The 14,381-nt window shown below is 33.2% G+C and overlaps 1 protein-coding gene across 1 annotated transcript; it reads left to right on the top strand.

The window, feature by feature from the left end:
• Window positions 1-4,335: 4,335 nt before the first annotated feature.
• On the top strand, window positions 4,336-13,581 carry LOTGIDRAFT_229008 (hypothetical protein; the record flags this gene model as incomplete). Its single annotated transcript, XM_009061876.1, has 3 exons — window positions 4,336-4,498; window positions 8,236-8,559; window positions 13,001-13,581. The coding sequence occupies 3 exons, from the start codon at window positions 4,336-4,338 to the stop codon at window positions 13,201-13,203; spliced, it is 690 nt and encodes a 229-aa protein (XP_009060124.1). The 3' UTR covers window positions 13,204-13,581.
• Between the last annotated feature and the right edge of the window lie 800 nt (window positions 13,582-14,381).

The raw sequence follows: 14,381 nt of genomic DNA, 5'->3' as shown, positions 1-14,381 counted from the left end.
AATTGAATCTTTTAAGTGGCAGCAAGTGGCAAATCTTTGTGTTAAGACAGTTATATATTTACGGACAGACAGATGGACAGACGGACCGACATATAGTTAGCCTATACTGGCTTTAGTTCAATACTGGCTATAGTTAGCCTGTACTAGCTATAGAAGGACTTAATGGCTATGGTAGGCCTCTGTTGTTCTCGGGTTTTTCATTTGAGAACAATATAACCACTTCCGAAGCCATTATTATTAAACTGATATTTCCTATTCACTAGCTGTGTATGATAATGAATATCATGAATGAGATTGTTAAGCGAATGAAGAAAGTACAAGGCTTCCAGACAACCCAGGGGAATAAAAAGATACAAAATTCTAATCAGATTTATCAGAGACAATGTATATTCGTGAAGATATGTTGAATTTTAACATCGAGATTTAACCCTAAGGTTAGGAATTATCTATGGGCAATGAATTTAAAGCTATAGCCGTTTGACATTATCAAGCTTTTCATTTCAATAGCCATATACTAATAAAAGCTGTAAATTTCTGTCTGATTAAATCTCAGTTTAATTCATGGTGTTTGCTATCATGCTAGAGCAGTGAATTTAATGTCATAATAGCTGTACATGAATGAACTGCCACAGTTAATCCTTGGGCATCATAAAGAACAGGCATCACTGATGTTGATTCCGTTAACCATTCCACAATACTTTGTCAAGAAGAGGTTCTTGTTTTAGTTATAATAAGTGAAAATGTGGACAATTTACAACTTCATAAGTCATATTTAGTATTACCAGATAGAAATAATGAACTCGGGTTTTAAAATAACTTTTCAGGAGTTTTCATTAGCCTCTTATGATTATAATAACTGTCATAAGTTTGTCACAAAAAAAAAACCAAACAAAATTGATACTGATAGACTAATTTTAAAGAAGTTCACGGTCGGCATCTTTGACAAATACAGCCAACCTGCATCTTATAAGATTTACTGATCTTTTGCCTCCAAAATTTTATGAGCAGCAACAAATGTTTGTTTCAACATTTTTAATATTATTTTACAAAGAGTAAAAACGTCACTGCAAAGAGTTCTTCATAATGAGTTGCATTTGCAATAAACAATTATTTCTCAATATTTGTACAAGTTACTTCCCTTGAAATCTGTTTTTAGATCACTGAAGAGTAAACGTATTTCCTTTTTTTTTTCAAATTGGTTTAAACCTCCCACACCTTTGGAGGTGAGGAAAACATCCATAAAACGTGGCCAAGTTTTTCTGACCCTACTTCAACTGTCAAATAACTACCAGAAGCTGGAATAGTGATGGATGTTTCGGACTAGCCAATCTGTGTGCAATTACACAATAAAAAGAAACAAAATGTAGCAAGCTGAAATTTCATAAAGTATTACTTTTTACGCGTCCAATTACATCAAATTATTTACCCTTGTAAAGCTTATTATTCAATAAAATGTCAGATTGAGTTAGTCTGAATCTGTGAATAGTTGATAAGAAACCTGAGTCTCTCAATGTTTATGGAGGTATAAAATGAGCAATTTCGTTTCTACTAAAACAACGAAGATCTAATATGAGAAATCTTTAAAGATCTCATCTCCTTTCTTGTGTCTATTCATTCTCTCAATGATGGTCTTACATCTGGGCTGTGACCCACAAGAAGCAACCCGAAAGCATTTTTTGAGACTGAATATTTAAGATGAAAAAATACCCATATTGATGTTGACATCAATAGTGCAATCAGAGATGTTAGGCCTACTTATATTGGTCCGTTATGTGTAGTTTTGGGGGTTTTTGGTATCAGTTTTATCCTTTTACAGTCACATTAGCTTTAACATGTGGATGTAAATGATACCTCCATGTTAGCTTGAACACGTGGATGTAAATGATACTTTCGAGTTAGTTTGAACATGTGAATGTAAATAATTCCTTCACGTTAGCTTTAACGTGTGGATGTAAATGATACCTTCCAGTTAGCTTTAACATGTGGATGTAAAAAATACTTTTACGTTAGCTTTAACATGCAGATGTAAATAATACCTTTACGTTAGCTTTAACATGTAGAGGTAATGATGCCAACTTGTATAAATGTTTTGAAAATAGTCCTTTGCAAACATAATTTGCTTGAATAGAACGAGTATTTTTTATTGATGTTTTAGTGGAGTATTATTAGAATACAATGATAGATTAGAAAATAATTTCTGATTATAGAAGAAATGAATTGTGAAGAATAGAATGATAAGAAGAAATAGGTTCTTTCCGGAAATAAGCTTGAGTTGTCAATTACAGCTGTGATTGAAGTTATTGTGTGTAGAGAATGAACAAATTTAACTGGCCGATATTTGACTACCTAATTTATAAATCATTAGTAAAATAATTTGACTAATTATAAAATCCTATCTGTGACTCTATATCAAGGTATCTCATAGCTTCTCATAGCTAGACCAGACTATTGCGAATACTTCTTGTAGTTGTCTGAAAGAACGTGTATCAAAGTCGCAGTCATCTTTGTTGAGTCAAGATGAAGGATAATATTTTATATTCTTGGATATATCAAGTGATGTCCTGAGTTCATTCAAAGTATTGTATCAGTATTTTAGCTGTTTAAGAATCATTCTGTTTGATTTGGATCTAGCTTGTCAGGACTGTAAAATGGCGAAAATTAGTCTATGTTACCGTACACTATGTCTGTATAATTAATGGTAGATATAATTTAATATTAATATTTTCGCATATAGAAGTTAGCTGGACTATGATGTCACAAGTTCAGCATTATTTACTGGATGTTTCGAAATAAGACACCCCCCCCCCTCCTTTTTTTTTAGTCCGAATTGTATAGTGTCTCATCTGACTCAGTGGCCCTTAAACTTTTATCTGCGAGCACAGTTTTATACTAGAGTTATTATACCGAGTTTGATACATTGAACTTGTATTGTCATCTGCTGATCTCACAGCTTCGTTGCTGTGTATGAACTATATACTCTATATACTATACTATATTTATTGGTCAACCTAATACAAAGGTTAGTTTGTACTCAGTGGCGGCGCCAAAAGAGGGAGGGGGGGGGGGGGGCAACCGCGCGTCCTCGCAGCCCCGGGCAAAAATCTCATAACTAGGACAGAAATTCGGGCAACCACAGACATATGCCATGACTCCGCCACTGTTTTCGGTTCGCAATGCTACTTCACAGTTATTTTGTCAGGTGAAAATTTGTGTGTGAATATTTCAGAAAAATATTTCACAGTTTCAAGAAAGTGAAAGAATAACATGACACCAGTTATCACAAACACACACATATTATGACATATAGGCATAATGAAGACGGTGCAGGAGAGAGAGAGAAAAATATATTTTTTTATCACAGTAGTTTTTAGATTTTATTCAGCTTTATAATTCAAATATTTATTCTGATTCTGTTTAGTTCTAATGTTCATTATTTGGTGAAAAGATAACTGTTACTTAAAGGGACCGATGCGCCATTTTGAGGAGTTGATTTGAATGTTGAATATTTATAAATACTTACATTTACAAACTATGAATTTAACTCACTATTTCTATATGTCATTTTATACATTCAAACGCGGATAATTCTGGACATACATTGATTTGAAGGCTCAAATTTCGACGGTGAGCTGTGAACACTATTACTGATCGGTTTAGCTGAAAAAAAAATTGGCAAAAAATATTTTAAAGATGCTTTCCCTTTTTTCAGTTATTTAAAAATACTCACAAAGAGCACAATACGGGGAATGAAATGTGCGTTTGTATTTCCATCTGTTCTATAGTTACTTCTGGTGTAGGAATTATATGAAAACGAGTCGCTTTTACGATGCTTAGAAAACAAAATATTCGTCTCCTCTTTGTGAAATGGTCAATTTCGCATTTTTAAAGTTTTCAAAATATGTGTCCAAGGATAATTTTTGACATTAAAATTCTGCTATGAAATTGTTATCATCGATTGAAGGCGGAAACTGTAATGTAAAAACACAGAATACGTTACGATGTTTTCTTACACAGATATTAAATATAAATGTTATATATCATTATGTTTGTCTAGGGTATATAATTTACATTTTTTATTTAACATAATGACAATATACAATGACATCATTATCAGAACATAAACACATACACAAACACAAAATCATGTATAATCACCATAATAATCTTGATCAAAATCTTTCTGAATATCGTGGTAAGAAAATATTGAAACTTTTGATGTTTTTTTTCTGTTCTGCTATATTATCATTTTCACTTATTTTTCCTTTTCTTACAAAAATTTTTACATTTCAGGATTATAGTCATGCTTAGGAAGTCAAAAGTTTTTATTCATTGCAGATGACGATTGCACGAGCTTCTTCACTTGGAATGGACTTATTTAGTTATATAAGCCATATACGAGCATGTGTATTAGAAAAGTTTGGCAGTACTCAAAATGAAGGGAATGATCAGGATTCCACCCCTACCACTGGTAATAATAAAGAATTGGATAATAGTTTTGGTAAGTAATATTCTTTCAGTTTTACTTTTAGTTCCAAAAAATCTATATCTAGATTTTTAAAAATATTTTGTGAACAAATGTCTTATTTGTCATTTCTTTGGTGGGCAACTGTCCGGTCAACAAATGTCTACTGAACATTTTGTCCAGTGATCAACTGTCCTACACTAACAGTCAGGCGTATATAATGTCCATAACTTTCATCATAGTCCTTCCTCATTCTCAGCTTCAGTCAATTGTATAGCTGAACGGACTGAGACAAAATAAATTTAGAAAGTTGATTGATTATCGATTTGAAATAGGGTTAAATAATTAAAATAAGACAGTAGCTACCACCTTTATAGTAACATTGTGGCATAAGTATATAAAACCAACAATCATGAATCATTCTTCATAGGACCATAGCACCATGATTGGTAAGATTTCTTTTTTTCGATAAGGACAGGATTAGAGATTAGGGGGTTTGATGATAACCAAAGTAGAGACTTATGGCTTCGTGATGATTTTGTGATGATATTTAAACAGTTTTAAACAAACAAACGTATATGTACACCAAGATAAACTTGATTAACTGAGCTTGAATTGGTGATGAGATCTCGGAAGGTCGGATTTTATAACGGTTTCAATGGGTTTCTGACTTTTTGTCCTTGAATTAGTAGAAGTGTTGTACAAATGATATTTGATTTTGGTTGCAATGTTGCCTACTTCAGACGTAACAATGACTAGCATGCTTATAATTTTTAATTTGTTTACTGCATTTTTCCATAAATTTCTTTGACTAAACCTCTCCACGGTTATCTTTTGAATTGACCATACCCATTTACAGATGAGTCCAGGAGTATGATAAATAAGTCATTAGACTTTTGCACAATTTCCCAGATGTAACCAGTGTTTCAACTTTGCATTTATAAGGCTTTAGACATATCAACCCAATAACGTTATTATTTTTTAAAGCTCAAACCGATAAAGCTACGACCTGCCTTGGACGAATATTAAATGACGATTTTCTATTTTCGGTTGTTGATTAGAGTTTTGAATACATGTATATGTAAATAGTCTCCAGAAGTTCTAGAACTGCGCAAAAAATCGCGTTATCCCTTTAAAATACCTCAAATTAGAAATTTCACTTTCTTTTTCTATGTAAGCATGTCTTTTATATATATGACGGAATCTCAAGATAGAGATAAGATAAGTCGTCATTTTAACTTTCGAACTCAGATAATGATGGACACCAGCGCAGATCTATTGATAAAATTGGTTGGGACCAGCTGTCCAGAAAGTAGTTCCTTTTCCTCTTTAGAGATCAAGAAAACTAGATCGCCAGAATTTCGATAGTAATTAGATATCTATTTTACCAACCATTTATTACAATCTATTTTTGGGACCAACCATAACGTGTCCCCCACCTGTCCCTGTGTCCCCACCGCGATCTGCGCCCATGGGACACATTAATTTGAAGGTTTGAATTTCGACGGTGAGCTGAAAACACTATTACTGATAAGCTCAGCTAAAACTTGCCTTATTAGTCGATTGGTCGATCGAATTCCTAACCTGTTTCTTCAAACATTGTACAATCCATGTTCGACTACAAAAAACAGGTTAATATCAGATTTTTATTCAGAAAAAGCTTGTATACCTTAATATTTGCCGTTTCATTAATATAAATTATAAACGAACAACATGACGCCATTGAACACAGTTTATTTGCATGGCTATTTGAATAATGAGTGACATATAGTAGGTAATGACATGTAAAACGACTAGACAGTAAATCTATTTCTGGTACAAAATCATTAAATGTTGTCGAGAATAAAAACAAGCAATGATAAAATCAAGAGAGATCGACTAAAAGTTTATTGTTATCTGTAGGTAGATGACAAGTTAACGTTCGCTTCCAGCGGATGCTGATATCGCAAACTAGGTAGTTGTTATCTGTAGAATTGTTAACTATTTATACCTTCCTGATTAAGTGTCATAAACGTTATTGTCGTTAAGGTATTGAGAAACCTCTTAAAGACAAGGAAACAAATTACCAACAGAAGTCGTATATAACACTCGAATGTGAAGTCTGTCGAAATTAATGTAAATCACGTCACAAATGAGTTAAATGCCATCTTAACCTTGATTAAAAGATCTTATCTATGACACAGTCCAGTCAGGACTGTCTGGCCAGATCAGCATTACCACGTCTATTTATGGAATTCGTTAAAACAATATATGTAATGGGTTAAATACCTACTTCAATAGAATGAATGAATTTCTTCTTCCAGTTAACAAAACTGGACATGGAAATCGAACTGAATTATACAAAGAATAACAAAATTAATTGCTTATTACGGCATTAACTTTCAATAAGGACAGGATTCCAGAAAGATAGCTTGCCAGGCAATGTTATATACGCCCACTGGCAGCTTTAATTTGAATAAAAATATTTAGCAGTACAGTAACAATCACCAGTATGAAATATTCAACCTTCAGTCATACACTTCTTTTGATCTCTTTAGGGCGATACTGAATAATATTGAGTATGAGTTATTGCTTTTGTTCTTGAAAACGTGTTAAATTTTTAGCTCGTGAAAACTCTAGAAGGCAAATATTCAATCTTCAGTGCGGGACTGAATAATAAAACCAAGTTTCGTCAAAATCCAACAATAATCATGCCTTTTAGTGTTTAAGAGCTAAATTTGAGAGCGTTTTCAAGAACAAGGGCAATAAGTCATACTTAATATTTTTCAACTCTCTGATTTTCAATAGGGTTAATCCTTAAGTGATTACGAACATTCACACCAGGTTTCATCAAAATCCGTCAAGAATTGTGCCTTCTTGAGTGATAACGAACTAAAAATTGAACGCGTTTTCAAGGGGAATGGGAATAATTCATACTAAATATTTTTCGATTTTTCTGATTTTCAATAGGGTTTAACCTTGGTTGATAAAAAACACTCATGCCAAGTTTCGTCAAAATCCATCAAAAATTGTGCCTTCTAGAGTGTTTACGAGCTAAAAATTTAACGCGTTTTCAAGAACAAGGGCAATAACTCATACTAAATATTTTTCGATTCTTCTGATTTTCAATAGGGTTCATCCTTGGGTGATTACGAACACTCATTCCAAGTTTTGTCAAAATCCGTCAAGAATTGTGTCTTGTAGAGTGTTTACGAGTAATTGTTTACGGACCGCCGGACGGACAGACATAGGCGAAGGCAATATACGGCCCAATTTCATGTGGGCGTATATAAATAAGTCGTCTTATATAGCCCAGGCGTGAACATATCACCATGTAGTGCGAAATATACAATTGTCTCCCTGTAGGCGGTTGTGTTTCAGCTAAATAAAAGTAATACCAATTTGGCCCCCCATATTTCATTGTAAGAAGGCCTGTAACGATCCTAATCTATCTCAATCTAAAGACAAATTGACAGTATAAATGTGTGTGACATTTTGTGAATCTATTTTATTGAAAGTAATTTCAGTAGTTAACTTCCATGCCATTGAATAGTTGAAGATGAAGAAACAGTTCTACAGCTTGTTGCTAATCAATTGTTTTCTTATGTGTTTAGTTATTTTATTCCAACGGAAGTAACGTGATCACGCGATAATTTAAATTTCCATGAGACAATAGAATATTAAAACTTTACATGAAATGCTTTTAATCCAGCTGAGCAGTGACATGGTTTTAATTTCACTACAGGTTGCTTCTTTGTAAATGTTTCTCAGATTTGCCTCTTTTATTTTGACAGCTTCCACTTCCGAACGAGACGAGATTCGACGAGAACACGAGCAGTTGTCAAACGATTTAGAATCTGTACAAAGAAACTATAAAAAATTACGACAGGTCGTGGATCAACTAGAAAGAGAATATGAAGAATCTAAAGAATTCGATCCTGTTCGGCGATACGAAAAGTTAAAGAATATGGTGAAAAGGACAATTCTTCATTTTAAATTGGACCCAGATCAACAAGGGTCGGCCAGCCAATCACAAGGTATTGTGGGATTGATGCAAGGCTGTAAACAATATGCTCAACATCTAGAAAGTACCAAAAGGCGGGAAGAGCGTTGTTCAAGTAAGCATTAACAATATTTTTTTTCATCGAATCGCATCGCATTTATATTACGATACTATATTATGCACGAGTGTTCATCGCAAGGCAAAGATTGTGAAATAGTCTTAACTTACAATTTAAACTTGAAGGTGTACAGTGGTGTAATCTATACTCGTGCATATAAGGATTCAATACCACTTTCGTCCAATTTTTTTATGTCTTAGATGTTTCTTCAGTCGAGTAAAATACGTTGTATGGATATCCAGTGGTATACTTATCATTTCTTGGTATATATCTTTAATACAATTCATTATAACTAATGACAATTCCTTCAAAGAACAAAAAATAGTGACTCAAAATAAGATATGTAAAACGTAAGAGTAATTTATTGCTATAATTCAAAGGACAACATTAGAATATGGCCTACATCGTATTCCATAGAATTATTCTGCTGACATGGAATCCTCTAGATTGTCACGTGACGTGTTCACTGGAATATATTTTAGCAGGCGTCACTTGGAATTCCGAGTACACAGGCCCGTAGCCTGACCAGTACTCCTGGTCAATTTAGCAAAGCACCTTGACAGACGAATAAACGTCGGGAAACAGACTTTCACGGAGTATTTTAGATTCGAGATTATTTTTGTTAAAACACACAAGTTATAATACGTTACATTTTTATTGCCGTTTTAGTTTATTGCCATTCATTAGCAAAGGCACCTGTTGAGTTATGATGAACATAAAACCGTTTTCAAAATAGTTACTAGCAAATTCGGTTCCTAAGACATGGACACTGTGTAAGAAAATACAAGAGCGATTATACATCATTGTAATAAAATTTGATATATTTTGAATCTGGAGCATACTTAGACGTGTAGTACCATTATCATTATATTGTATCAAGAGTGGTCACATGTTTTTCGAAAGAGAAGACATACTCCCTCTGTGAAAAATGTTCACGAGTGTACAACAAACCCTTCATTTTGATAAGTTTTATCAATTCCTTATAAGATATGGACCTATTGTTGGCATACCTATATCGTGAGAGAAATGCATATAGACCCAAACAAATTAAGTTAATAAATAATAGAAAATAAATTCTTACAATGAATATTTGAATTTATCGTTACACCTCAGTAAATTAATAGTCGTGTTTCCCGCTTGAAAATGAACTAAATTTATATATAATGTGATTTTGAAAGTTTCCCATAATAGTCCAAGAGCTACTAGCTACGAGTGATTTTACCCCCAAAAAGCCCAGAAGGTTTGATGGTTTCATTGAATTAAGACTATGACAGACATTGAAAATATCCTTGGGGCCACACCAACCGGGTCTGTACCAGCTGACGTACATTTATTCAATATCTGTCATAGTCTGGTTTCATTGAAACCATCAAACCTTCTGGTTTTTTTTAGGGTGAAATCGACTGTAGACAGCTCTTGGACTATAAGAAAATATCTTTCAGAGCCATTAAAACTACGTGGGAAGTTCTTGTGCTCACATAAACATTCATACAACCAACATAAAAAAGACAAGGAAATACGATTAACAACATTACAAGAAACAAAAATAGCGGCTATTGTAGTCAAGGTATAAGTTCGTAATAGCTTACCATTGTGAAACATTGTTTTTGGAGATCCACATTCTTATCTAACCATTGAGTTGCCATCATCTATGAGTCGAGATTTAGTCTCATTAATCAACTCTCCTCAAAGAACAAACACGTGGATGCCCGAGCAAATGTAGTACACTTACATGCATTGTGCATAAGACACCATCTGGCATAGTGGTATGGACTATACCACTGAATTTTAACTTCACCATATATTACGTGAACTCACGAAACAAAGTATGTAAGGCTGTATTGTAATTGGATTTGCATTCATTATTGAGCTTTGCGCCCTAATTAGACCGGGTATAAATATAACTGTTTATTTCCTTCACAAGGTGTTAGATTAAACTGTTCTCTTTTGTTATAAAATCTTGAAGTTGATTAAATTAGTATTAGTTGGCTGGAATTATCAAGGGTTCCTGACAAGTCTATGAATAATGATTTATGCCACTCAAGAAGACATTGTTTGATTGCGTCACCTCTCATGAGACCTTATTCGATTTCCTTTCTATTAAAAATGAAGTCATGTCAAAATCTAGTTTCAATTATAGGTTAAAAACCTTCGTGATAGGACATTCGACTTATATTAGTTATGAATTTTGACCTACATGGCCATGAAAGGCATTAGCTAAGTTAAAGGGGACTTAAAACGAATACAAGTACGAAAACGTATCCGAAATGTTTTGCTAACTGGAGACTGCAGACACCCTTCCAAAGGATGTAGTCGACTTAATAATTCTTTGCTTAACCATCTGATAAGCCTGAACTATCCGTATCAAATGAATATTTTACCTTTAGATATTAGGATCAAAGAACCGGATGATTGTATCCATTATTATATTCTATTTTGTAGTATTGTTTGTATACTGAAAACCTTATCTTCAATCCCAGTCATAAATATATACACGTATCCGCAGATTTAGTATTCCAGATAGACTACAGCACAGATAATTAATACTAATATTGCTGGAGGCAAGATTTCTCAAGAGTTAAAATTTACATTAATGCAATCTTGCAAAATCTGGCTCTGGCATGTATCTTCCGAAAACGTGTGAAGATTGCTTAAAGGGACTGGTTCGCCATCCGTTTAACCAATCATACCTTAGTCACAAACACGGAAATGTTTGAGCTAAGCTAATTAGTTTCCCCAGCCCTGAGCCCACCATCGAAATTTGAATCTGAACACACTATATACATATATTCAAGACCCCCCATCCCTCTCAGTCAACCACCGACAATGGCAACACATGGCCTCTTTAGGGAAAAGCCAAGTTAAAATGACGCCAAGTGGTTGTGTAATTTCAGAAACTATGGTATGAAAGCCTTTTAATTTCGAAAATGGAGAATCAAACTAACAATGAACTTTTATTTGAATTTGCGTAACTTGTTTACATAATTATGTTATTTCAATGTCAAGTTATCTCCAGCTCAAGTCAATTTACAAGTGTAATTACCTAATGAGACCAAATTGAAATTTTGATGAGTTGGCAGATAGGAAGTATTGATTGTTTGATATGACGAAGAAGAGGGTAAAAATATGCCAAAACTAACATAAAACATCCAAGAAGATAGAAATGTGAAGGCACATTCATGTGTTTTTGAGCGGTATATCTGAAAGTGACCTTTTCAATATAAAATTTCATTACAATACACAGTTGGAGAGAAATTACTGTGATAGAAAAAAATTTCCTTTGGTGATTGTTCTTTGACAGATTGATGACATGATTCCAATCGGATCACGACTTAACATAAGACTTTTCCATTAAACTAGCGTCACAATTGGAAGGGCCATAATTAGTAGACTTACTTTTATAATTAGATTAATTGAAAAGGAAATTCAGTTGGGATTTAGGTTATTACTATCATAATGTATATTCAATGATCGAGGTTATGGCACCAATCACTTCTGATACAATCGTACAGACGACATTTTAACTACAGGCATTTATTGTGGAAATATCATGAATATGTTATAACTAATTCCATTTTATACATCCGTATACCAGCAAAGCAATGCGATGAAATCTCCAGGAGTGTAAACTATATTTATTCTTCCTACATATACATATACATCCTTTGTGGAGAAACAGACCAAACAAATACACGGGAAAACATCAATTATATAAATTTATAGAAAAGGATCAACACTATGTGTTTTTGGACCCAAAAATATCTGATAATAAAGATTCAAACTCTTGTTTAGTTTTAGTTTACAGATATCAGGCATAGGCTACATAATGATATTCTAGTTTCAAACGTAGATTCCTATATACAGTAAAATATTGTGTTCGGGATTAAAAATCTACATGAATGACTGATATAAAATGACGTGCTCTGTAAAAGTGAATGGAAGTCAGTGGTTCAATATCGTAATCTAGATAAGAATCTATAACAGTTACAAATACTACAATCCATGTTCTCTAGAGTCAAAATCTATATGTAATTTTTAGATATGAGATCAAATCATGTTCGTGTTTTAGTTTCAAAGTCTTTTAGCCATACAGCATATAGAAGTCTGAGATACAATGTCTTTTTTTAGATTCCAGCTCAACATAGTCTATAGATATTTGGAATATCAATATTATGTTCTAGATCCAAAACAAGTATATTTGAACGATGACTGCATATAAACAATGTCGTATTCAAGATGAAAAAATCTGTAAAACTTGATAGATATCTGAAATACTCAATAAGTGCCATGTTCTAGATTGAAAATTTATAATATGTTATAGATACATGGTTAAAATATCTATAATGGATGTATATTTAACAGATCTAGATATTTTAGATCTAGATACTATTCATGAGAAGTGGATTCGTGATTATCATGATATTTTTCTATATTTTAGGACTATCAAGAGAAGATATTATAATAGCTAATAGTAAAATGGGTGATCAAATTAAAGAATGTAATAGGAAATGTTCTATTATACGAGGATTGGTAGAGAATTTAGAAAGGGGATACGAATCCTCAAAACGTTATGTGGTATTACAAAGATACAGGATGCTGAAAACTATGATTAAAACTGTGATACATGATAAATGGATATGATCATACGATCCATATCATTATATTGTCATAAAGCTTGCTTGTGTGATTTTGCTTGAAAGTCGTGAAAATGAGCTTTTATTGTGCTATATTATGACGTTACACATAGTGTATAGTATTGAGTGCTAGGGTTATTGATTTTTTTTTCAGTTTGTTCAGCATTATTTTGTTGGCAGATGCATGCATTCGAGAACATGCATTTAGTCAAAGTGCAGGAAAAATTCAATACAAGATACAAACATAATGTGTAATCACGTTTTGTGCTGCGCTCAAGATTTCTCCGATTTGTTTATGTTTTACATGCGTAATTAAGATCGTTAGAGATTGCCTAAAATTGTTATAATGACTCTAATGACAGAAATACGTATGATAAATGTGCATTCCACCTCACCTTTCTAGAAAACAAATCAAGGTTGACTTCCATTTAGTGTTGGAATTCCAACGGAACCGCGCAACTTATACAACACTTGCACTTTGTACTTGTATGCCTACCAGTAACCAGCGCTGTAAACGGAGCTACACGGTTTATAAAAGATACAGAAATTTCCGATGCTTTATTTTCCCGAATACATTCATTTAACTTTCATCTCGATATTATGTTCAGTGTAAGCGTCCAATTTGTGGTGAGTTTTGGAGATAATATAGAATTTGTAAATATAAAAAATATAATGATATAAGGTGATAGTAATAAGATTAAACTATACAGTGGTGTAACCTATGTTCGTGGATATAAGGATTCAACACCGAATTTCGTCAAAGTTAAAAAAACGAAAAAAAGATTTATGTCTTAGATGTTTCCTCAGATATTCTACAAATAATAGAAATTGGTTTATTTCGATTTTCTTCATGAATCCTTCACTTTGACCCATATTTCATGAGCAACCAACTCGGGAACGGCGGCAGAATGCGTCACCTATTTTCGTGTCCAATGTTTGATCTATAAATAAGTCTAGAAAAACAAGTTGTATGGATACCGGGTGGTATAATTAACTTCTCTTAGTATTTATCTTCAATATCAATTCATTATAACTAGTGACAATTCCTTCAAAGAACCACGATTTAAAAAAAAAAATATTTTGACTGACAAAATAAGATACGTAGCGTGATTTATTGCTAAAAGTCACTGAAACAACATAAGAATATGGTCCACTTTGTGTTCCATAGACATTTTCTGCTGACAC

This window comes from Lottia gigantea (assembly GCF_000327385.1).
Source record: "Lottia gigantea unplaced genomic scaffold LOTGIsca_5, whole genome shotgun sequence".
In the NCBI taxonomy this organism is placed as follows: Eukaryota; Metazoa; Mollusca; class Gastropoda; family Lottiidae; genus Lottia; species Lottia gigantea.
The sequence above is the reverse complement of the archived record's forward strand: the minus strand, read 5'-3'. Positions and strand labels throughout refer to the sequence as shown.